The sequence below is a fragment of the Eubalaena glacialis genome, chromosome 7 (genome assembly GCF_028564815.1).
Source record: "Eubalaena glacialis isolate mEubGla1 chromosome 7, mEubGla1.1.hap2.+ XY, whole genome shotgun sequence".
NCBI classification, from domain to species: domain Eukaryota; kingdom Metazoa; phylum Chordata; class Mammalia; order Artiodactyla; family Balaenidae; genus Eubalaena; species Eubalaena glacialis.
Genome location: NC_083722.1, coordinates 5,294,995 through 5,320,076, shown reverse-complemented (window position 1 = coordinate 5,320,076; position 25,082 = coordinate 5,294,995). Strand labels below are relative to the sequence as shown.

At 42.6% G+C, this 25,082-nt stretch overlaps 1 protein-coding gene across 2 annotated transcripts; it reads right to left on the bottom strand.

Moving 5' to 3' along the window:
* Positions 1–1,627: 1,627 nt before the first annotated feature.
* RIOK1 (RIO kinase 1) lies at positions 1,628–25,073 on the bottom strand. 2 transcript variants are annotated; one of them, XM_061194800.1, is made up of 17 exons: positions 24,804–25,073; positions 21,552–21,756; positions 19,198–19,288; positions 18,236–18,305; positions 17,020–17,062; positions 14,007–14,099; positions 12,564–12,676; positions 12,371–12,451; positions 10,912–10,998; positions 10,360–10,497; positions 9,841–9,944; positions 9,517–9,623; positions 7,087–7,152; positions 6,179–6,298; positions 5,291–5,344; positions 3,226–3,393; positions 1,628–2,158 (listed from the first exon to the last, which is right to left on the bottom strand). In XM_061194800.1, the coding sequence occupies exons 1-17, from the start codon at positions 24,872–24,874 to the stop codon at positions 2,048–2,050; spliced, it is 1,722 nt and encodes a 573-aa protein (XP_061050783.1). In that variant the 5' UTR covers positions 24,875–25,073; the 3' UTR covers positions 1,628–2,047. The 2 variants fall into 2 exon arrangements, with proteins under 2 accessions (XP_061050783.1, XP_061050784.1); XM_061194801.1 differs by lacking the exon at positions 3,226–3,393.
* Between the last annotated feature and the right edge of the window lie 9 nt (positions 25,074–25,082).

Below are 25,082 nucleotides of genomic sequence, written 5' to 3'. Positions count from 1 at the left end.
AACGGTTTCAGACCAGTTTGGCAAGAATGCTACCAGTGGTTCCCACTCAGCCACAGCTACAGCCCAGAATCCAGACAGGGAAACAGCCACGTCAGCAAGCTGTCAGAAAAAGGCGCCTCAAATTAGAATCCCCCTACAGTCCCAAGTCTCGGCACGGCACAAGCCACTTCCTCCTGGCAGCAGGTAATGAGTGTCCATCCGGCCGACACCGCTTTTGCCCAGTGAAACTGAATCCAAGCCTAGTGATTGCATTCGATTCACCAAAGATGGCACTGAGGACCCCGACCACCTGATTCCAACACGCCTGGCTGGAGGTAAGACCCAACCCATGAGAGAACCGGGGGGTCCTGAAGATGAATCCCCCAAGGTGTACTGGACTGCTCAGCCTCCTTTTTGTTTTCTCTTTGGTTGTGTTAACTGTAGAATATTTTAGAGGACATACAATTGTGTTTCACTGAAATTATACTTCATATTTTGAACTTTTTTCAAGTCAGTAAGAGAGGCTATTATGAACATAATAAATTTGACTTAAAACCTTAAAAGCTCATTTGACCCCGCCCCTCCTTCAGTAACCCACAGATTCTCAAACAAGCAGGTGCAAGCTTCAGTTTAAGGGAAACTAGGTTTATCTACGGAAATTGCCTTTGATTCAAGGACTAAAATCGGCATTCCTCATGGCACATCCAGTTCACCGTGCCTGCTTTACCTAGAATCCAACCGCTTCTCTCCATGTCCACTGCTACCATCCTGGACCGAGCCTCCGACATCTGTCGCGTGGGTTACCACGGTACATACCCAGCCACCTGCCGGCCCCCATCCATCTCCTAGTCAGTTCTCCCTGGAAGCCACAGGGATCGCGACCCTTTCAAAACAGAAGTCAGATTACACCATTCCTCTGCTCAAAACTTTCCAGGCACATACCACCACCTGATCTAAGCTGCTACTTCCCCCCGGTGGTTATGATGCTCTAGCTCCCTGTTTCTGGAACGTTTCAGACACACTTCTGCCTCGGGGCCTTTGCACTTGCTGTTTGCTTTGCCTGGAATGCTCTTCTCTCCCGATATGCACATGACTCACATCCTTCAAGTATTTGCCCAAATATGGCCTCTCAGTGTGGCCTGTTTTAAACCTGCACTCTCCCACCGCCCCAGGCATTCTCTTCTCTACATTATTTCTCCCCCCACCCCGGAATATATTACATGCTGATAGACTATTTTTTACTTATTTTGTTTCAATGCCTTGTCTTCCTATTAAAACGCAAACCAGCTGAAGCTAGTAACTTTTGTCTGCTTTATCCAGTAGACACGCCCCTCCCTCAATAACCCACTGATTCTCAAACAAGCAGGTACAAGCTTCAGTTTAAGGGAAACTAGGTTTATCTATGGAAATTGCTTTTGATTTACTGCTGTATCCCTCGCACCTAAAATACTCAAATATTTGATGAATGAACGAACAGGTCTCATAGTTGAACGTGAAATAGCTTATAAACTAGGAGATCCTAGCTCAAAAAAGAATATGAGAGATGAAGAGTAAATTCATTGTAAATAATCATCAATACACATAGAACAAAGTTGCGATGAACGATTATATCAACAACTGAATTCTCTAAATTAGTGAAACCCCCTTTTATAGAAACTGTGGCCTTATAATCAAATGATTTCAGATGGGTCTTTGGCACGTACAAACAAAGCAAAAACAATTTGCCCAGGTTTGTCCAAAGTGCCTTTACATGAATGCTCAATACATTTAAACAGTTACGATGCTTCAAAAACCACACTGCAGGAGAAAATATATACAAAAGTAAAATTGTATAAAGTTCTTCATTAAAATAGTAGCTTAAACAATCCTCTATCAATACCATACAGAGCTAGGGACTAGACCTAGACACTAGAGCTTAGAGCTTTTTACATAATTACACGAAAACACGTGAATCCGTCCACATGGACACTGCAGTAATAACCATTCAGTTAAAATCAATAACCCATCCTCCAGATGCAGCTCAGAGAGCAGGTGATGGGAAATCACTGTACATCATACAATTCTGGTTCTATTTGCCCCTTTTCGTCTTGGCTGTCTTCTCCTTTCTTTTTTTCACATGTTTAGGAACTTTGTTTTTTCTTTTCTCTCTCTGCGCTTCCTTGACCATCTTTTTTCTTTCCTGTAAAAACAAAAAGTAAAAAAATTTGCGAATTTCATTCATTCTGAGTATTCATATTATTATTACAACTATATTTTTTTAACTAATTAATTAATTAATTAATTTTTGACTGTGTTGGGTCTTCGTTGCTGCACGCGGGCTTTCTCTAGTTGCGGCGAGCGGGGGCTACTCTTCATTGTGGTGCACGGGCTTCTCATTGCGGTGGCTTCTCTTGTTGCAGAGCACGGGCTCTAGGCGCACGGGCTTCAGTAGTTTGGCACGTGGACTCTAGAGCACAGGCTCAGTAGTTGTGGCGCATGGGCTTAGCTGCTCTGCGGCATGTGGGATCTTCGCGGACCAGGGCTCAAACCCGTGTCCCCAGCATTGGCAGGTGGATTCTTAACCACTGCGCCACCAGGGAAGCCCCACAACTAAATTTTAAAATGTATGTAAAAAGATAAAAAGTGAGCATCACAGAAAAAAAATTGAAAATGATAATGGCTTGGTGGTAGAATTTGGGATGAAAATTTTCTTTAAGATTTCTTAATAGAAATTTGAAGATAGCCAAAGAGAACGTGCACTAGGGAGTTGGGTATGTCTCTCAGAAGTCTTGGAACCCTCACTCTAGAAGGTTTAAAGGATCAGGCTAAGACTAAAGAGTAACAGTTAGCCACCATGGATTGTTTCATCAGTAGCATCTCTTATGTCCACGGCCAGGAGTGGTAGAAACAAGAGATTCTGGAAACAGGAGGCTGGGCTGTAACCCCCCTGAAATGGTTCTTTGGTATTTCACCATGGGGCAACTCCAGCATCATTTGTTCTTCAAGTGCATGACAATCACTTTTCATCAATGCACTGAAACTAGTGAGCCCTCTCTCGAGGCAGTGCCCAAGGAGCTCCTAGCAGAAGCCCAATCTCTAGCTGATGTTACCATCAAAAGCAAAGTTCACGCTTGGGAACTAAAACTTCAGGTGGAGGGACTTACTGACCAATGTGTTCAGCAACTATGATCCAGATACTTGAGCAGACAGCCTTGAGGGGCTGTGCTGTCGTATTGACAAACAAGGGAATGTAAGTTCGTGGCTAACCTTTTTATCAACTTCAAGGTCAGCGGTGGGCTTCCTGGAGCAGGCGTTGTCTCCCTGCTCTTCAGAGTCTGTGTCAGAACACTGAGAGCTTCTGGCATCTTCTGAATCAGAACAAGTCTTTTCCTTAACTTGACTTTCCTTAATTTGACTTTCTAGGAGTGCAGGGACCTTGAAAATATCACAGGACCATGTTATTCTAAACCAATCAGTTATCTATTGGTATTAAATGTGTTAATGCCAAAAATCAGATTTCAGCCTTACAGACAGACTTTGAAAAATGACATCCTGTATTGAAACATCAAAACGATGGAATCAATGTCAGGGAGGAAGCCTGAAGTAGCCATTCCAGGACGGCTCAAGGACGTACCCAAACGCAGGGACTGGGGCTTCACTGGGTGACCTAGATCAACAACAGCACTGTTCTACCTCCTGCAGGAAATCAGGAGGGTTGAGCCGGGATTTGGAAAGATGTGAAATACACATAGAAGTAAAAAGTGAAGTTATTTGGATCACTTTACAGTGGATTTCCTACGAATTAAATTTCATTTAACACTTGTTAATCCAGCCAAGAGGGAAGACAATATTTAAACAAGAGAAACATTCATTTTTTTTCCCTGAAATTTAGCAGTTTTTAAATTAACTAACTAATTAATTAAAATTTTTGGCTGCGTTGGGTCTTTGTTGCTGTGCACGGGCTTTCTCTAGTTGCAGTGAGCAGGGGCTACTCTTTGTCGTGGTGCACAGACTTCTTATTGCGGTGGCTTCTCTTGTTGCAGAGCACGGGCTCTAGGCGCACAGGCTTCAGTAGTTGTGGCACACGGGCTCAGTAGTTGTGGCTCGCGGGCTCTAGAGCACAGGCTCAGTAGTTGTGGCGCACGGCCTTAGTTGCTCTGCGGCATGTGGGATCTTCACGGACCAGGGCTCAAACCCGTGTCCCCTGCATTGGCGGGCGGATTCTTAACCACTGCACCACCAGAGAAGTCCAAATTTAGCAGTGTTTAAAGCAGCAGGAAGCATTTTTAAAACCATGAGGTTTTCTTTTCATAAGAAAAAAAACAGATCTTTAAAAGGCGATTGTACAGAAAGGCTTTCCAGCCAGTTACAGCAGAATCTTCCTGCTCTGGAATTCAAAGCACACCTACCCCATCACACCTGCTGCATAAAACCCAGAATTCTCCTAGTCCAATTCTTCCCACAAAAAAACCACACTCAATTTTCAGAATGTAAACCGTGATCCTTCATATTCAAGGCTTTCATTAAGAATATTAAAAGAAGTGGGACTTCCCTGGTGGCCCAGTGATTAAGAATCCGCCTTCCAATGCAGGGAACGTGGGTTCAATCCCTGGTCGGGGAACTAAGATCCCACATGCCGCGGAGCAACTAAGCCTGAGTGCCACAACTGCTGAGCTCACGCGCCTCAACTAGAGAGCCCACGTGCTGCAAACTACAGAGCCCACGCTCCCTGGAGCCCACACCACAACAAAAGATCCCACATGCTGCAACTAAGACCCGACGCGGCCAAACAATCAATCAATATTTTTTTTAAAAAAAGAATATTAAAAGAAGAACTACCTTTATTATTGCTTAAATAAGAATCAATCCCTGCCGTTTGAAAATGTAAGACAAAACAAAGTTGCTTTAAGAAAAGAACACTACAGGAATCTGCACTGCGAGACGGCATGACTAGCCCTTCAACAGCCTGTGCGCTGGGATGAGACCAGATCTCACTGTTGCTTTAAGTTGGTTGTAGAAACATCAACAAGCACATGGCTATTTGTTAATAACTTCACAAATGAAGACCAGGATACAAAAAGAATCGATGCCTCAGCTACAACAACAGAGCAATTCAGGGGCAGAATGAAGAATAAACCAACATTTCCACATTTCAGTCTCACGATTAAGAAGAATGAACATAAAAAGGGCATTTCTGAAAATGCCCATGGACTGTGAAAGCATCTATACTAGTAACATTACACCACTGTTAATTTAATAATACCTGACATGAAATTTTATATCCTTTGAAAGAGTTTTCAAGTAAATGAACAGTAACACATGTTCTGCATACCTTCTGAACTCCTGACAAATCCTTCTTCAGTCCCGTGACAGTTTGGTATAGAATCTTGAAACCAAAAAGAAAAAAACAAGAATCAACATAAAACTGGACACGGAAGTACCCTGCAATACTAAGAAAGAACACTGTGGGCTAAATGATACCTTGTGTGATTATAAAAAGGTGCCTAACATTTATCTCATGGGACACAGAGTGTGTAGCATGGGTGTGGTTCTCACCCACAGGCACAGCAGGCGTCAGCAGACTCTGGCCCACAGGCCAAATCTGACCTGCGGCCTGGTGGTTTTTAAGGATAAACAGTTGCAATCAATTTGATGATAGAAGGCCCTAACTCTGAATCTCAACTAAATGTAATGTTTTCTCCTCCCCCCCCAACATAACTCCATTCTTCTCTCATTAGTAGACCTGTATCATGAAAAGCTGTATGTTTTCAATTATTATTAAAGTATTTTTAATTTCATCAAAAATTTGGGGGAAGTTTTTTCTCTCTTGTTATATAACAACCCACATAATAGCCTCAATTTTGCTTCTTGGCCTGCGAAGCCTTAAATATTTACTATCTGGCCCTTTAGCAGAAAATAATTTTCCAGACTCTGAAACATGTATGTTAGTGGAGCTAGTATAATAACCATTTATAGCCTAGACTTCTATACAAATCTTCCTTTTCCTGCAATTATAGTCTGTTGGACTCATTCAAGTGTGTCATTTCCTTTCACAAAGACCAGGGGATTGATTCCCTTTACAAGCAATGTGCGCAGAGGGTTTGCTAATGTGAAGGGAATGAGCCGTCGCACTAGCTTAGAGGTCAACGCTCGACACCGCAGGTCTGGGCCGGCAGCTTCCGCGGTGAGCCTACTTGCTGAAGACAAACCAGCGACTCACGTTGTCCTGCTGGGCGTTCATGGCCATGTCCTCTTCCTTCAATTTCATCATTATATCCATATCCCTCTCATAATTCTTCACTTCATTCAAGGTTCTAGGAATATAAGCTCGCTTAAACACCTAACAGACATAGAGGAAAAGTAAAATGGAGACTTATTCACATACTTCTCCCGTGCACTCAGCATCCTCACCCCGTCAAGTCACAGAGGAATTTATCACCATCGTCGCCCTCAGCGCTGATACATGGCTACCCTTAGAATAACACTTCTCTCCCCTCGTCCGTGTTCCATAAAGCCTTTCCGATGGCAGAGAAAGGGGCTGCCGCGAGCAAGCACTGCCTGCCTATGCCTAACAAAGGAAGAGGCTCCTTCATGGGCGCATCATCTACCCTGTGCCACAGCTGACGTGTACGGGGTACCTTATATTCACCCATCACACCGCACACGACAGCTGTGAGGATGATTATTATTTTTTAAAAGCCTACTATGGATCACCTTCACAAAAAAATATACTGACTCCCAAGATTTTAAAAAAGTCTTCCTTTTTACCAAACACGAGTCTTTAAAATCTACAGTGTTACTGAAAGCAACATTTAAATCACTTAAAAATTCACATTAGCAAACTGAAACAGGCTTTTCCTTCTTGAATCACGTCCTCCAAGGGGTTCTGTAAAAATGTTCTCCACACAGGACAAGGGGCTAACAGGTCACTGAGTGGAAGGATGTAATGAGATGTAAGTTACACAACCTCATGCAGCTGAATCGTGTAACATGTTACGTGTCAAGGAAATATCATCATTAAAAAAAACTGTTTATCTATTAAAATTAAGATCATGCCCCAGCAATACAAAAAAAAAGACCTCAAGACACAAGTGTTTCCTAAGTCAGTAAACAGATAATACATCTTACCTCTTCATCCACATGATCTTGGCTGGACATTTCCTCCTTGGTCCTTTGAGATGCTATTTCCATGGCCTTGGAAAGAAAACAAAAATCACTTTCCTTTACATTCAATCCATAGAAGACACATCCATTCCCCAGTTTTAGTGGAAAGCTGTTCTAGTCTCTCTGGGTACCACGCCTTCACACTCCGTGTCCTCCAGTGGTACAGGTTAGCTCTCCACGGTAGAACTCACCAAAAAGGCCGCCATTGAACCCAGAAGTTAACAGAATAAATCAAACTCGTTTAGCCTCAGGGCATCCCTAGACTCTTACTCAAGAGTAATACTGCTTGGACTAATTTTTAAACGATTAGCAAAAATATTTATTAAAGGAAAACTGACACCGAAAGAATGAAAGAACCATTCCTCAATTCTTGAGCTGTCCACGAAGGGGATCACAGAGGAGCAGGAGGGTCCTCTCACCTTGAGTCCATGGCTCTAACGCTGCCGCACGACAGACCCCCAAAGAAAGCTCTTTGAGCAAACGATGACTGACACTAAGAAGGTGACAAAGATTCTATAGATTCTTTTGGCTTGTAAAGCTGAAGATTTGTTCTCTAATCTATTTAGAATACATAGAGGAAAGCAAACAACAGTGGTACTAGAGTTTTTTAAGTTCACACACTAAAATTAGTGCTAAAGAGTTTAAGAATAAAAGTGATGGGATATCTACTTATTCAATTAACGTGATTATTTCCTCCGTGCCAGGTACTGACTAGCTACCAGTGATATAGAAAACTCTTGTCCCTTAAGAGTTCATAGCCTAGCAGAGGGTGACAAAATTAAAAAGAACTTAACATGATAAGAAGGATACAGTGTGACTACTTCCGTTACAGAGTTAGATAATATAGAAAATATACCTATGGAAACAATGATTTCTGCCTGATTTCCCCTCGAGAGCTTTCTGAATTGAGCTTTGAAGTTCACTAGGCAGAGCAAGACGAGCAAAGGTAGAAACGGGAAGGCATTCCAGGGAAAGGGGAGAGTGTGAAAAGGTGGGATGAACCTGAACAGCTGTTCAGGGGCCATGTGTTCAGTATTCTACGATTGAGAGGCAACAAAAGTAAAAACAGATAAACTGGACATCAAAACTAAAAACCTCTGTGCATCCAAGGGTGTGGTCAACAGAGTGAAAAGGCAGCCCATGGAACGGGAGAAAACATTTGCAAATCATATATCTGACAAGGGGTTAATAATCTCCTAAATATATAAAGAACTTCCATAATTCAACAACAACAAAAAATCTAATTAAAAAATGGGCACACCTGAATAGACATTTCTCCAAAGACATACAAATGGCCAACAAGCACATGAAAAGATGCTCAACATCACTAATCATTAGGAAAATGTCAATCAAAATTGCAAGACCCCACCTCCCACCCATCAGCTACTCAAAAAACAAAACAAAAAATAAAACCAGAAAATAACAAGTGTTGGTGAGGATGTAAGAACGTGGAGAAACTGGAACCCACGCAGCCTGCTGGTGACAGTGTAAAATGGTGCAGCCACTAGGGAAAACGGTAGGGCAGTTCCTCAAAAACTAAAAGTAGAATGACCATATTATCCAGCAATCCCACTTGCGGGTATACACCCAAAAGAACTGAAAGCAGGGTCTTGAAGAGATATTTGCACACCCATGTTCACAGCAGCATTATTCACAACAGCCAACATGTGGAAGCAACCCAAGTACCCATCAAGGGATGAACAGATAAACAAAATGTGGTCTATACACACAATGGAAGATTATTCAACCTTCAAAAGGAAGGAAATCCGGTGTCACACTACACCATGGATGAACCTTCAGGACATTATGCTCAGTGAAATAAGTCAGCCAAAGAAAGACAAATACTGTATGATTCCACTTATACGAGGTACCCAGAGTAGGTGTCATACACATAAAGCAGAAGGGGCTTGGGAAAGGGAGGGACCGCGAGTTAGTGTTGAATGGGGACACAATTTGTTTTACAAGATGCAGAAAGTTCCATGGATGGATGGTGGTAACGGATACACAACAGTGTACTTAATGCCACTGAACCATACACTTAAAAATGGTTAAAATGGTAAATTTTATGCTGTGTATATTTTACCACAATTTTAAAAGTTCTGTGATGCAAAAAGGCCTCTGAGAAACAAGGGAAAGGAATTAATGACCCAAAGCTAACAGGTTTCTTACTATACATTGACGAATTTGACAGCCTGTGTATCTTGCTGATGGTGAAAGTCAAGAAACCTGGCTTTACCACTGGCTTTTTACTACAGCTTGATTCCCCATCTGTGAAATCAGGAGACAGTCTCTGGAAGCTGTCACGATGAACAAAAGTCACGCCTAGCCCTGAGTCCCTCAGAAGTGCAATCGCTACTGCTATTGTCTGTTCCTCCCGTCCCGGCCCCGCCTCACCTTTGCCAGATACGCGTCCATGTTCTCGTGTGTAACTGACGGATCCGTGACGAATTCAAAGAGCTCTCGCACAGTCATCACGGCGACCCCGTGCTTCAGAAAGAAATCTGTCACAGGAAGACATTCGTGAGAGCTTTGCGAGGGAAGAGGTTGTTAATCCAACCCCTTCATAGAGAAACAAAGAGATAAAAATGCCCCATGACCCACACTGGTGTCAGTGTCACTGCATCAAACGATTTAGCGCCAAGATTCTCTATCCACGGTTTACCAGAGTGAGAAGCAACGGCGCAAACAAGTTGGGGGACAATCCCAGTGTCCACTCACCGTTGACGTTGGCGCAGTCCTTCCTCAAGAACTCCAAGGCATGCGGGTGGTCGTGCTCCACGGACTGAGAAACGTCAATGATGCACACGCCGCCGCCCTGGTACCTGCGGGCCAGGCGCGCCGGGGGTGAGCCGCCCGCTGCCTCCAGGCTGGCATGAGGGCCGGGCACGCGGGGCCAGGGCACACCACGGCTCGCCCACACTCTTGTTTAAACATTTCTACTTTAGTAGCAATGGAAAGAACTAATAAAATGAACGAGGTGGGTAAGGAGAAGAGCCACTTTGACAAACAAGAGATGAAAACTGAGAAAATTTCCCAAGCCCTTTAGCTCTGCTAACGATCAGGGTGGTCAATTCTGTGACTGAGGCCACCAAAGGCAGGGAACGCATCCTATCCTGTGACCCTGTGGAAGCCAACTCTACAACTGGAGAATTTAGCAAGACTTCTTGGACGGGGATTTAGTTCATTTCCCCAAAGGAAAGGTGACTGCTGGGAGGTGTGTGTGGGCCACACACTCACAGCATGTTGAATTCACTGAGATCCGCGTGCACGAGCCTGGCGTCCTGGTACATTCTCCTCATGTACTCGATCACCTGCACATACAACTCCCGAGCCTTGGATTCTGATAACTGGACGTTTTTCAAGAGCGGCGCTGGCCTTGAACAAAAATAAAGTGAACAACTCAGATAAACGGACCCAGAACAAGTCTTCTTGCTTCCTAACATTGTTACCCGTTCTTTTCTTCTACCAATCATCACTGAACAATGTGCTTCGCTCCAGAGATACGGTTCTATCAATAAAAAGCTGTCCACAAACAGATGCTTTCCCAGCTGACTGTATGAGACATTCCCCAAGAAACAAGGTGAGCTTTGTTATTCTGAAGCATTTTTGGACTTAAAAACAGTAGAACAAATTAGTAACTCTATGCACTAATAGAGTGGGAAAGATTCATTCAAAATATTACAAGACGCAAGGAGCTATTTAAATGGGAAATATTCACATGTTGGATAATTCAAAGCACTTAAAAATACAGTTCTGGGCGTGTAATTATTAGGCCTCCTACACACTCACATGTCGTCTTTGCCAATGAAACCCATGACGAGAACATGACTTCGTAGCAGGATAGGTTCTGGGCACGGGATCTCTGCTGTGCTTAGCCTGTGATATGAAAACAGATAAACGGACAAATGAAAAGCTGAAACAAATCATCTAAAGCACCTAATCTAAAACAACTTACAACAGCTGCAGTGCACAAGACTAGCAGTGCTGTGAGGAAACAGCACCCAGGCCTCTCGACTGTATTATTTTATTTCATAAACTCTAAGGCACCCGTGATTTTAAGCGGCACCGTTACGCGTCACCAAGAATGGCAAAACACCAGCAATTCAACTATGACATCCCATAGCCTCCATGGCATAGTTCGATGCCAGAGATGTCAAACCGTGAAGAAATGGGCGCCTTAGAACCGATGAAATACAGCAGGTATGTTTGCAATTATCTTTTGAGTTGATCAGTGTGAACAGTGATGAATAAAAATAGTGGACTCATAGCCAGTCGCAAACTGAGCGTAAGATTTCAGAAGGACTTTCAAAACAAGTGAACTTTGCTGAATACTACTAAAACATCCAACGTATGGCACCTATGTATAGCATATAAAAAGTTAAAAGATATTTGAAAGAGAGGAAAAAAACCTTCCAATTTAAAACTTCAATTGAGGAAACTTGATCTCAGATGCCTTTACTTGATACAAAGGTGCCAATGCAAACAAAGAATATATAAATGTGTCCAAAATGGGACTGAAGAAGAGGAAACTACGATAAAGAGCTTAGGGCCGGGCTTCCCTGGTGGCGCAGTGGTTGGGAGTCTGCCTGCCAATGCAGGGGACACGGGTTCGGGCCCTGGTTTGGGAGGATCCCGCGTGCCGCGGAGCGGCTGGGCCCGTGAGCCACAGTTGCTGAGCCTGCGCGTCTGGAGCCTGTGCTCCGCGGCAGGAGAGGCCGCGGTGGTGAGAGGCCCGCGCACCGCGATGAGGAGTGGCCCCCGCTTGCCACAACTAGAGAAAGCCCTCGCACAGAAACGAAGACCCAACACAGCCATAAATAAATAAATAAATAATTTAAAAAAAAAGAGCTTAGGGCCTAACAAAATTGCCTAAAACTCCAACACCTATTTAAAAAATGACACATTATTCTCACCACCTGATTGTGTCACTTCCCTGCTTCAAATCCTGTAATGGCTCTTTATCATCCTCAGTATGAATTCTAAACCTTTTCACATGGCTCCCAAGGCTTCTCACATGACCCAGCCTTGCGGAATAAATGTGAGTCAGGGCAAAATTCTCCTGTAATGGGTTCGTAAAACAGGAGAGAGAAGGTAGCTCCTATTTGCTTGGAAATGCGTTTCCTCTGCAGATCTAACGGAGCTCTGCGAGACCCTATCTTTGGACAGAACCACACCAGGACCTGCTGGGAGGAAAGCTCTGAGGCTGACATGCGGACACAGCACAGACACACACACCCCAGACAGTCACCTGATTAAGTTCCTCATTTCCTTTTCTGCCCATGTTTTCACCATTTTTCTGGGGTTGCCTTTACAGTAGCCATGACGAAACCTTGAATGAGAAACATATTTGCTATTTCGATCGTTCCCTTATTTTAGTTTTTATTTTTAGGATATAGAAGTCAAGCCACCTGGGGAAAATAAAAAAAAACACCTGAGCTCACCTGAATTCCCCACTGACATACTTATCCCGGTCTTTGAACACCAAAATAGAAGTTTTGTAAATTTTGATTGCTCTGCTCTCTCCATTTGTTGTGCGAGCATGATACACATTAGCCTATGTTAAGTCAAAAACAAAGAAAATTAAGTTTGTGTTAAGTAACTATAAGTAGTATTTTACTTTTGCAATCTATTTGAGTCTATCCTCAAAGGTTAAAAAAAAAAAAAAGTCGAGTGAACTGAAATTCTGTGCATAAGGAACACCATCCTCTTCTGAATGTGAATTAAAATACAAAACGTCACACCAAAAGGTAGGGTAAATACACCTCCAACTTACATGTATAGTAAAGGCCACTTTAAACACATGTGAGACAGACACAGAAAACAAACTTACGGTTACCGAAGGCGAAAGGTGGGGAAGAGGGGGATAAATTAGGAATTTGGAATTAACAGATACACACTACTATATACAAAACAGATAACCAACAAGGACCTACTGTAGAGCACAGGGAACTCTACTCGATATTTTTAATAACCTACATGGGAAAAGAAACCGGAAAAGTATACATATAAAAATATATATAAATATATGTGTGTGTGTATATATAAAACTGAATCACTCTGCTGTACACCTGAAACTAGGACAACATTGAAAATCAACTATACTTCAATAAAAAATAAATTGATTGAAAAAATAGGTCTTCAAATTAAATAAATATACACATACATACATACATACACACACGTGAGAAGTGGTTTCAAACATTTTTGTATTTCAAGTACGTGGAAAATATCTGAAGACATTCTTACATCTCACGATTTATAAAGTGAATTTTACTGCTTCCCACAGAATGAGATGCTAATAGAAAAACAGCATGCCATATATAAAGAAAACAATGAGAAGGACACTTGTTGGCTAACAGAAACTAGACCATAACCCCCTGTCCCAGCAGTAACCATGTGACCATCTGAACTCACTGCTGGGCACACCTGGACGGACTCCATGACCCAGGACCAAAGTCCTTACACGCACAACTTCCTACCCGGCCATAAACATTAATAAAGCCATTTTTAAAAAATTTTTATTGGAGTATAGTTGATTTACAATGTTGTGTTAGTTTCTCCTGTACAGCAAAGTGATTCAGTTATACATATACATATATCCACTCTTTTTTAGATTCTTTTCCCATATAGGTCATTACAGAGTATTGAGTAGCATTCCCTGTGCTATACAGCAGGTCCTTATTAGTTATCTATTTTGTATAGCATGTAATAAAGCCATTTTTAAGAAATGGCACTGATTAAACTATCCTGGCTTGTATATGGGGTTTTTGTTTTTTCTTTTCTTTTTAAAGGCACAATTTATTTACTAAGTGCCTTAGTTTCATCTGGTATCTGAAATCAGAAAACTTAACATGAAAGCATCAGGCAACCCAAGAATCGCTCACTTCTTTTCCTGTGCTAATGCAGCCATTGATCTCTGATATGATTCCTCTCGTCAACATCTTGAACAATATCATTCGTGTTCTGGGATCCAACACCTAAAAAGAAATGCAAGAAATACAAAGTTCAGAGAGTACCAAATATTTCTCACTGAAGCGTTAGACAAGAAACTGAAGAGCAAAGGCCCTACGCAATCCTGCTCGACTAAAGAAGAGTCACTATTGCGGTGCTTTTGTTCACTCTCATTTTTAGTGAATAAAAGGTGAGGTGAGACCAAAGGAACCAAAGAGACAAGAAACCAGCAAGTTCATTCAGTCGTGGCAATCAAAGGCTACCAAGTCCAAGAGAAGCGGAAACTGACTCTAGACCAATGTTAGCTAACAGAAATACAATCAAACCAGAGGAAATTGTCTTTTCCAGTCATCGGTAAACAGGTGAAATTAATCTGAATAGATTTTATCTAACCCAATACATCTGAAACATTATCATTTCAATATGTAATCAATATAAAAAGTTACTAGGGGGAGATTTAACACTGTTTTTTACACAAACCCTTCAAAACCTGGTGTGCGTGTGCATTTCTAGCACGTTGCAAGTCATGCTAGCCGCACCGCACAAGCTCCGTGGCCGCTGCACTGGATAAGAAGCTTTAAAGCGGCAACGAGCATCCTACAGTTCACAAGTCAAATCAGCCACAGCCTGTTTTCCTATAGCCTGCAAGCTGAAAATGGTTTTTAATTTTAAAAATATTTATTAAAGGGACTTCCCTGGTGGCACAGTGGTTAAGAATCCGCTTGCCAATGCAGGGGACACGGTGCAAGCCCTGGTCTGGGAAGATCCCACATCTAAGCCCGGGAGCCACAACTACTGAGCCCGTGTGCCACAGCTACTGAAGCCCTGGCGCCTGGAGCCCGTGCGCCACAACAAAGAGAAGCCCCTGCAATGAAGAGTGGCCCCTGCTCGCCGCAACTAGAGAAAGCCCACGCGCAGCAACGAAGACCCAACGCAGCCAAAAATAAATAAGAAAAAAAAAAAATTTATTAAACAAAATTGTAGTCCACAATGCCTAAAGTATTTATTATTTAGCCCTTTAAAGAAAGAGTTCGCAGACCCCTGCTAGAGATGAGTAGATCAGGGAAAGGCTCTCTTTCAAAGTCAGAGCAGTCAATATTGAGTACAAAGGACCCTCAAGTTCTCTTTAACAAACAGAAGGCAACGAATTTAAAGCCTGAGGCTGTTCACACGTGAAACTGAGGCAGCCGCACAATTACATGCAATTCCCAGGGCCAGCGCCAGCAGCTCCTTGGGCGCAGGCAGCCCTCCAGCTCCAGGCAGGGGACAGTGAAAGTGGCCAGAACTAACTATAGTTCAGGGCCTACCCTTCAACGAGGTGGCTGTGGTCGCACAAGAAACCTAAGGTTAACAGAAACAAAACAACCTTGTAAGACTGGAGGACTGAAAGCGAGCTACAACCAGGGCAAGTAGAGCAGAATGAAAGGAAAGTGAGTAAAGAGGCAGGAACTGCCGCTCCCTCTCCGCGCGCAGGTAAACAGAGGGCACATAAGCTGGGTGAGTAGGAATCTGCGTAGAGACCTGGGCTTCTGCAGGATCGCTGGGGAGCCAAGCGAGAGGCCCAGGAAGGGGCAATGGGCCCAAACAGCTGAAAACAAAATAGGGGAAGAGAAATAGGAGAGGCAAGTCAACTTACAAATATATATATATATTTTTTTTTTTTTTAAATAAATTTATTTATTTATTTATTTATCTTTGGCCGTGTTGGGTCTTCGTTTCTGTGCGAGGGCTTTCTCCAGTTGCGGCGAGCGGGGGCCACTCTTCATCGCGGTGCGCGGGCCTCTCACTGTCGCGGCCTCTCTCTTTGCGGAGCACAGGCTCCAGACGCGCAGGCTCAGTAACTGTGGCTCACGGGCCCCGTTGCTCCGCGGCATGTGGGATCTTCCCAGACCAGGGCTCGAACCCGTGTCCCCTGCATTAGCAGGCGGATTCTCAACCACTGCGCCACCAGGGAAGCCCACGAATATATAGTTTTAAAAGACAGTTTAAGACTCAAGATATACACTCTTGTTCAAAATTAATTTCCCAAGAGAAAAAGGATGTCAGGGTCTTTGAAAATGAAACCCGCCTCATCTGAGTTGGACCACACTTCGCTCTCAATCACAAAAGAGAATACACAAGATAAGTACATTAGAGGATGACAAAGACACAGATCCCAGACCTGACCTGCTCCCGCCAGACCGAAGGTGGAATTCTTCATTTGCACAAATGGGTTGGAGCCCAGGTTGGGTGTGACTCCCTTGGGATGGAGGTGGCTAGAATGGGTGCTTGTGTCTTAAACCAAGAACCTGTAGGGCGAAGAGGCTACTATTCGAAACGTGTTTGTGCATATGTGTACTGTCGGGGAGGGTGGTAGGCATTAGAAGTAATGTTCTGACCTGTTTTATCACCCTTCACAACAAAAATCTGGGCCAATCCTAACACCCAATTACAACCCTCTACATGTGGGAAAATCAGGGGCTCATTTTTCCCCATTCTTGAATAAAGAATAAAACAAGCATAACTTCTAAACCAAGTAAGGGATTCTAATAGAAAATGTGAAAGCATTGTCTGTCTACCTCTCTCTCTCTCACACACACACACGCTTTGTGGGTGATACCTGACTCACCACCTGGGAAGGCTCACAAAATCCCTGCAGACCTTGTTTAAGACAAAAGAAAAGATTTCTGGTCTTATGGTCAATTCTGCTTCCCCCTAGAAGATGAAAGCATTGCGTGGTGGCTTCACAGGGCCACAGAAGGGGGGCATGATTCTAATTTATCTATTAATAGTCCTATTAGAAATAAAGCAAAATGTAGCTCGCTAAACTCAAAGAAGGAGCAGTTTTACACAGAAGCAGTTCTAGGTGACATGAGCATTAAGCCAGAAGGATGAAAGCAAATTACAACTCAAAGACAGAAGAAAGGCTACTTTAAAATAAGAGCTTGCAACACATTTCAACTGTACCTGTTCTACAGTTGCTCTGTCCGCCTTATCTTTGATGCGATACCTAAGGCAGAACCAAAAAAACAGAAGTGACATTCAAAATTCAGAGAAGCCAAAATCAAAAGTTTCTAAATGTACATCGTTCCATGAAATTCCTAAGCAGGTAGTTCCTTTAATAACACGCTTCACGACCTCATCATAGTTTCATCATTTTGTGAAACTTCATTTCCCCTTAATAAGCAATTCAGTTCCCTAGGGCAAAAGGAGCATATCTGCAGTAAGAAAAAAAAAAAAAATGCCATCCATGTTTCAGAAGCATTAAATAAGTAGAGCAATGGCATAAAGTGAACTATGTCAGAAAAAAGAAAACATCACGTCTGTAACTACTGTCCTTAGACCTTTAATGATTATATTAGTATAGAATTAAAGTCATATACAAGGCTTTCTCCTCAGAGTCCTTTTCTACAAAGACACAAGTTTTTATCATTTCAAGACAGTTACTGCATTAAAACGCAGGCTCTGATGGCTTCGGCTCACACTAAATGACTCAATTCACAGACTAACCTAAACTATTAACAAAGATTCAAACAAACACTTAAATGAAATAAGAAATGCTGTTTCTCAAAAAGCTGGTATCCCTTGGGCATAACAATAAACTAGAAGAAAACTGGTTTTTAAGTTCAGTTCTAACACTGCCATTTATATGATCTTAGTGTCACTTTCTATAATATATTGTTAATGCCTTAGAGCCATTAGCAATAGGAGGTTAGCCAGATCTTAAACATTTGGCTTTGAGAACAGAGTTGTAAAATGAAAACTGTTCTCTGTTGTATCACTATTTAGTTTTAAATCTGCCCTTAAATTTTTAAAAATATTCCATGGAAGGGAACAATTCTTAATAAGTTCTAAAAAGGGAACATTTTCATACTCTAACATTCTAGTTCAAACTGTAATGTACAAACACTGTTCCCCTCCTGAGAGGACATTTGTGAATTTCACAAGATTATAGTTTTAGCACAGATTTCTTAAGAAAACTCATTTAATATTTTCAACCTACAAAGGCATAGAATACCCTCATTTAAACTTAAAAAAAAAAAAAAGAATTGGTTCAGGTACACAAAGGAACATCCTTTGCAAAAGAATTATGACAAAGATGCTACTAATTTGTCTAGAATTAGTTCCTACCAGCCAGGTTTTGTTTTATTTATTTATTTTATATACTTGAAATATTACTTACATATCTGCTTCCTTTTGTCTAAACTTTCCCGTGACTTTGTTTATGACAGAATCAGTAACGTTTAGTTTTTCTAAAAAAAACAAAAACAACCCACAACGTAAACAACAACATGTAAGACAAAAAGTTTCTGACTAAGCATACTTTCTGCCTTCTCCATTTTCTAAATATTTTATTATACATAGTATCTATTGTAGTAATGAAAAAAGTGTTTAATGTTTTTAAGGGCAAGGCTAAGTTGTGCTTTCTTACTAACAAGGGTTGTCACTTTCATCATGACAGCCATCATTTCTGAGCCATAAAAATCTAGATCCAGAAATCTCTCAAAACTACTTTACCTGCGTATGTTGAATTTCAGACTTTTTAAATATTTTGTACGACTAACATAGATAATATAACTGCCTGTATTCCAAGTTAATTCTAAAAATGTCAGTTTCATTTCAAATTATGGGCCCATGATAGGCAATGATGAGATATGAGAGATGCTGTACCAGGTCCGTAACGGTCAGCGTCTACGAGAGAAAGATGAACCTGCATTTCCCAAGTGGCTTCAAATCCACATTCTGATTCCTTGCTTTCAATGGCTCACTAAATGATCAATGCCACACAAAAAGTTTCGAGTAAAACAAAACGTAATTATACTCAATAGCCTAGTGTTTTCAACATTCTACTACGAGATAATCCTACTACAAAATCTAATACAAAACAGACAATAACTTGAATGGGTATCTATAACTTCGTATTTCTACAACAGGAGAGAAAACACAACTAAAAAAGTATAAGCTAAAGTCTTTCCTTGAAGCCATGTTTTTAAATGACTAAGTTTTTAATTTTCTCTAAGCATTAGTATTTAGTCAGTAACACTGAATGTATCCATTGCTTAATCTAATAAAATTTTATAACACTTTGTGGTTTTTGAAGAATCTTCTCATAGCCCAGTGAGGAAATGTATCTTAAAAACTCACCTAGATTAATTTTATTCTCAAATTTCCGTAAGACCTTGTCTGATGGAGTAGACATTTTGGCTGAATTGCAGCTGGGAGTCTGTCGATTTGCCTGGAAGAAATGAGTTCCAGAGACTAAAGCTCTAATGATAAATACAAGCCTAAGGTTCATCACGTTTTCTCCCTTAGTATTAATTAATTAATTAATTAATTTATGGCTGCGTTGGGTCTTTGTTGCCGCATGGCGGCTTTCTCTAGTTGCGGCGAGCAGGGCTACTCTTCGTTGCAGTGCGTGGACTCATTGCGGTGGCTTCTCTTGTTGCGGAGCACAGGCTCTAGGCACGCGGGCTTCAGTAGTTGTGGCACGTGAGCTCAGTAGTTGTGGCTTGTGGGCTCTAGAGCGCAGGCTCAGTAGTTGTGGCGCATGGGCATGTGGGATTGCTCTGAGGCATGTGGGATCTTCCCTGACCAGGGGTCGTCGAACCCAGGTCCCCTGAATTGGCAGATGGATTCTTAACCACTGCGCCACCAAGGAAGTCCCATAGTTAACTATTAAAGTATCAGTACTTAGGGGAGTACCCTAAGGGAAGGGAAGGATCAATCAAATTTGCCCAAGAAGTTTTTTAAAAAGGCATTTGAGGGCTTCCCTGGTGGCGCAGTGGTTAAGAATCCACCTGCCAATGCAGGAGAGACACGGGTTCGAGCCCTGGTCCAGGAAGATCCCACATGCCGCGGAGCAACTCAGCCCGTGCGCCACAACTACTGAGCCTGCGCTCTAGAGCCCACGAGCCACAACTACTGAAGCCCGTGCGCCTAGAGCCCATGCTCTGCAATGAGAAGCCACAGCAATAAGCCCGCACACCACAACGAAGAGTAGCCCCCGCTCGCCGCAACCAGAGAAAAGACCACGTGCAGCAACGAAGATTCAATGCAGCCAAAAATAAATAAATAAAAAAATAAATTTATTGTTTTTAAAAAAGCATTTGAAATAGGACAAAGTCACTGGCTAAAATAAAGTCTATATAATCTGCATTTTTGCTTTTGTTTCTAACCTCTCTACAACATATCCTTCATTATTATAAATAACAAATTAAAATTAAATGCATTTTTCTAACTTGACTGGTTTCCAGATTTAAAATGTGAGAATGTTCATTTACCCCCAAGTGTATAATAAAGAGCTAAGACCAACGTTAAACTGGTTCCAGGAATTTCATTTTGGGCCTAGTGTCTCAAGAGAGGGAAAGACTAAGTACAAGGCTTAGCACTTAGACCGGTGCAATGCACAAACTGAAGTAATGGAAAAAAAAGGGAAGAGAGGGGAGACAATATCCAGAACCTATAAATAAGAGAACAGAGATTAAAAGGGCCTGTCACAAGGACTGATTCAATCCTGGTATCTAAGCGTGAACTTGGAGGCTGAGTAGTTTCTTATTTACAGGGAACTTAAAAATTGTTTTCTATTAAATATAACTTAAAATAATACACGTTCACAGTAGAAACCACAGGTAAAATTTTAATTACCTATAAGCCCAGCGCCCAAAGATGAACAGTTAACATTTAAGCATATATATTTTTCCCGCAGCTTTATTAAAAGAAATTCCACTCTATGTTGAAATTGCTCAGTCTCACCAATGAATCAGGGAAGGAGTTGCCAAAGCAATACTGCATGTAAGTGTGAAATTTCTTTGGTTATTCAAGAACGTATGCATTCTAGGCCACGATATAGCTGTTTTAATTTTCAAAGAAATAGTGCTGCTTTCCCCCCCTCCCTATCTTCACGCTCTAGGAACCTTTATGTTCCAGGAAGATGCACCGTCTAAACCCTCTGGTTCTGCACACTCCCAACTCTTAGTCCTTGCAGTTTGAGGGGCAGGCTCTACGCGGCTTGGTAACCTGCATTCTGCACTTGGTAGAAGATGGCAGATCGGGAACATTTCTCCATGTCATTAAGTCAGTTTTCCATGGCAACAGACTTATTACATATTTTGTGTCTCTGTCAGTTCATAAGTGAAAAAAAAAAATCTCTACATACTCTCTGCTTTTCTTTAATTACTAATTAAGCTGAACTTTTCCTCTGTTTCCTCACCATTTGTAGTAATCTGCCTATTTGTGTCTTTTCCCAGGCAGATTTTTAGGTTTATTATCTCATGACAATTTAAATAACTTTTTAAATTTACTGATTATGGAACAAATGTACATCATTATCAGAAATATGGAAAGGATGAAGAATGAAAACCAGTAAAGGCTAGGGCTATGGTGCAATATAACCTGGTGAAAACCTTTCAGTTACTCAATTCTAGAACCACAAAAAGTCCTTTTAAAAAAAAAGACATAAGCAAACAACGCAAAGAGGTACAGGATCGTTCATCAGATACCTGCTGGTTACTCCCTCCACCTGAGGCTGAACACCTGGTCAGTTTTCCAAATCCATCGTCCCAGTCCCAATCATCATCGTTGTCATAATCTTCCTCCTCCTCCCTTTCTATCTCACCTTCACCCATCATCTCATTCACGTTATTCTGATGGTCTTCAAACAGAATATCACCTTCCTCTTTGACAGTCTTCAAGTCAATGTTTTCACTGGAAATAACAATGTTTTGGCATGTTTACACATACTCTAATTGGACTTGCATATGTATTTATTTATGATATAGTAGGCTACATCTACACCAATACATCTAAAAGGTTCGCTTACAACATCTCCCAATAAACTCAAACTTAACACCAAGTTCTCCTGTTTCTCAGGGTTCTGTTCCAGCTGTTCATTTATTCTCCAGGTCCTACCACGGAAGAAGTACATAAGGTTGTTAAATCCACCCCTGCCTTAATGAAGTTAGAATTTATATTATTATCTTCTCTGCTGAATGAACTAACTCTGATGAGTACACCAGACCTGAACTTCAGGAAAACCATTCACAGAGCTGCTTTAGGAGGGGGTGGGGGAAGCTTTCTGACCAAACTTGGGAATAAGTCTAAAGCCTTATTTCAAGCCTTACCTTGAACTCAATTATCATTCTGCACCAAAAGGAGCCGTATCAAGACCTGTGTTACACAAAGAACTTCAAATCACCCTTGCTCATGAAGGGAAGGACGGTGAAGGGAAGGAGCACAAATGAGAGAAGAAGGCTGGGTATAATTAAAGAGGATAAGCGGAGACTGTCAAACCCAGAGAACTGGCCCAGAGTAAAGGGAGCACAGCTAACGGGGTCTTTTCATGCCACTTGAGAATTCAGACGAGTGTTACTGTATCTTCTTAGTTTTTCAAAAGAAGCCAGAACTCTGGGTTTTTGTGTAAAATCTCCCACTTACCTGGTATATTCAATTTGAACAAACCACTGTGCACACCAAACACAACATGTCTGCAGGTCAGATTCCAGAGGCAGTACTACCAGTTTTGAGCCCTCAGGTGGAGAACGAGTACAGAAACCACATAAAACACATGATGATATGCCCTACCAGATTAAACACAGTCAGACAGTGGTTTAAGTAAATTCAGATGATCGATCCTGACTCATTAACTAGCCATGGCTTAGAGGGCTCCAAATCTCCACGGATATGGGTGGGAAGAGAACAAATAATCAGTAAACTCCTGTTGTTGACTAGGATTTCACAAACACAATCCATAAGTCGATCCTTCAATTGCCAATAACCTAGAGCGGCATGTTAAAGCTATACCTTCATTTGTACCATGGCGTCACCACCTCGGCTGGACCATCCCTTGTTGAGGGCGGTTGTCCTGTGCCTCCAGGATGTCCAGCAGCATCTCTGGTCCCTGCCTTCCAGATGCCACCAGCGCACCACCCGCCCCCCCCCCCCCCAGCTATGACAAACAAAAACGTCTCCAAAGCCCCAGGAGTGGGCAAAATCTGCCGGTTTCTATCTTCACAATGTCTAGAGTACACTCATGACCGTTAACTACTCACCAGCCACACTGGCTGTGTTTCTTCTTCCCACTTAACTTAGTCCCTAAGGCCTTCTGTACGCTCATCTGAAAACGTAGTTCTGGATGCCCTTCTCATTTCTCTGGCTAAATCCTACGTATCCTTCCAGTATTGACCTACTATCTTTGCTCAGGAAAGTCTGCCCTGTTCTTTACCCACTTCTCCTTTGTACTACTTACCCAAATCTAATACAAATAATTTGTCTAATTATTCGATATGCTTCCCCTGGTAGAGTGCAAGCTCTGTGTCATTCAGGGGAGTATTTACCAATGTATCACGATCAACTAACAAGAGATCTGACACACAGAAAGCAATCCACCTATATTTACTGAAATTAATAAAATCTATGTGTAGTGAATCCTTACTATAAAGTAAAAACCATTTTCTTGGAATTCCAAAATGAACTCTCTGTTTCATTTTGCTTTCAAGTAGGAGTTATCCTTAATTCCTTTTGCCTCTCACTTCACATCTAACCTACCGTTACACCCTGTCCCTTCGCCCTGCAAAACATCCCTAGCTTGATCCCATCATCTTTGAACTCAATTACCTGAGTACTTTTGAACTGTGTCCACCTTTGCCCTCCAAAACCATCTCCTCCAGAGCAGAATGATTCCTTTAAATCATACATCAGGTGATGTCATTGCCCTGCTAAAAGCCCTCCTGTGGCTTTCTATAAGACCTAGAATAATATCTCAAAACCTTACCATCACTTGTAACACTCTTCATGCTCTGGCCCCTTCTCACTTCTGTATCATTACCAACCAATCTCCTCAACCACCTGCACTGTGCTCTAGGCACAATGGCTTCTAGATCTTCCTTTCACAGCCAAAAGGGATCCCACCGTAGGGCCTCTGCACCTGCTGTCCCCTGTCCTGAATTGCTGTTCCCGCTGCTGTTCCTGAGGTTGGCTCCTTCGTGTCCTTTAGATCTGGACTATTTATTTATTCATTCATTCATTTTGGCTGTGCCGGGTCTCGGTTGCTGCAGGAGAGATCTTCGTTGCTGCGCGCAGGATCGTTAGTTGCGGCATGCGGGATCTAGTTCCCTGACCAGGGATCCAACCCAGGTCCCCTGCATTGGGAGCTCGGAGTCTTAACCGCTGGACCACCAAGTTAAGTCCCCAGATTTGGACTTAACCCTTCCCTTACAACTAAGCCACTACTTAGGTCTACCAATTGATTTTAATTGTTTGCATAGTAAACATGTCATCTGGGTTTTTTAAAAAAAAATCTCTATGTACCTAATGGTATGCCCTCCCTCCCAAGTAGAAGGCAGAACTCAATGGCAGCAGGGCCTTGGTTTGTCTTGTTCATCACTATCTTTAGCGCCGAGGACAGAAATAGGCACACGATAGGTGCTCCAATATTTTTTGAACGCTAAATGTAGTTAAAGCTCAAACACCCGTTACCCAATCGCTCTCTCCAACTCTGCCTCTCAGCGATGCTAACAATCTGGGAAACCCGGACTCTCCGGACAGACAAGCGGCTTTCATTAACTCCGCCGGCAACTGAACAGAAAGACCTGGCTGGGATGGAGAAAGCAGCAAAAGGCTGTGAAAAGAGGCCCCGAGTGATAAATTACCAGTCTCCCTCCAAACCACAAACAAGCGTCAACTCCCCAAAGGGACCGCGGCGGCGGAAGAGAGAGCACCGTGCCCACAGCGTCGGTGTACTCACGGCTGCCTACCTGTCCGAGGAGTCGGCGTCGTCAAACTGCCCCGGGACCACCTGACTCATCAGCAGCCGCCGGTAGTCCATGACGGAAGCGCGCCGAGCCTCAGCGCCACCGCGGCCGCTCGCCCTGCGCCGGGGCAGAAACGGCACAGGGACGGTTCTACCCGCCGATCCAACGGCCTCTGCACCGCCTCGCAAACCGCTCAGAAGCCCCGCGCCCAAAGCGCGCACCGCGTGCGGGTGACGGAGTCCCAAGCCTAGCACCCGAGCCACCCGAACAGGAAGCCCCGCC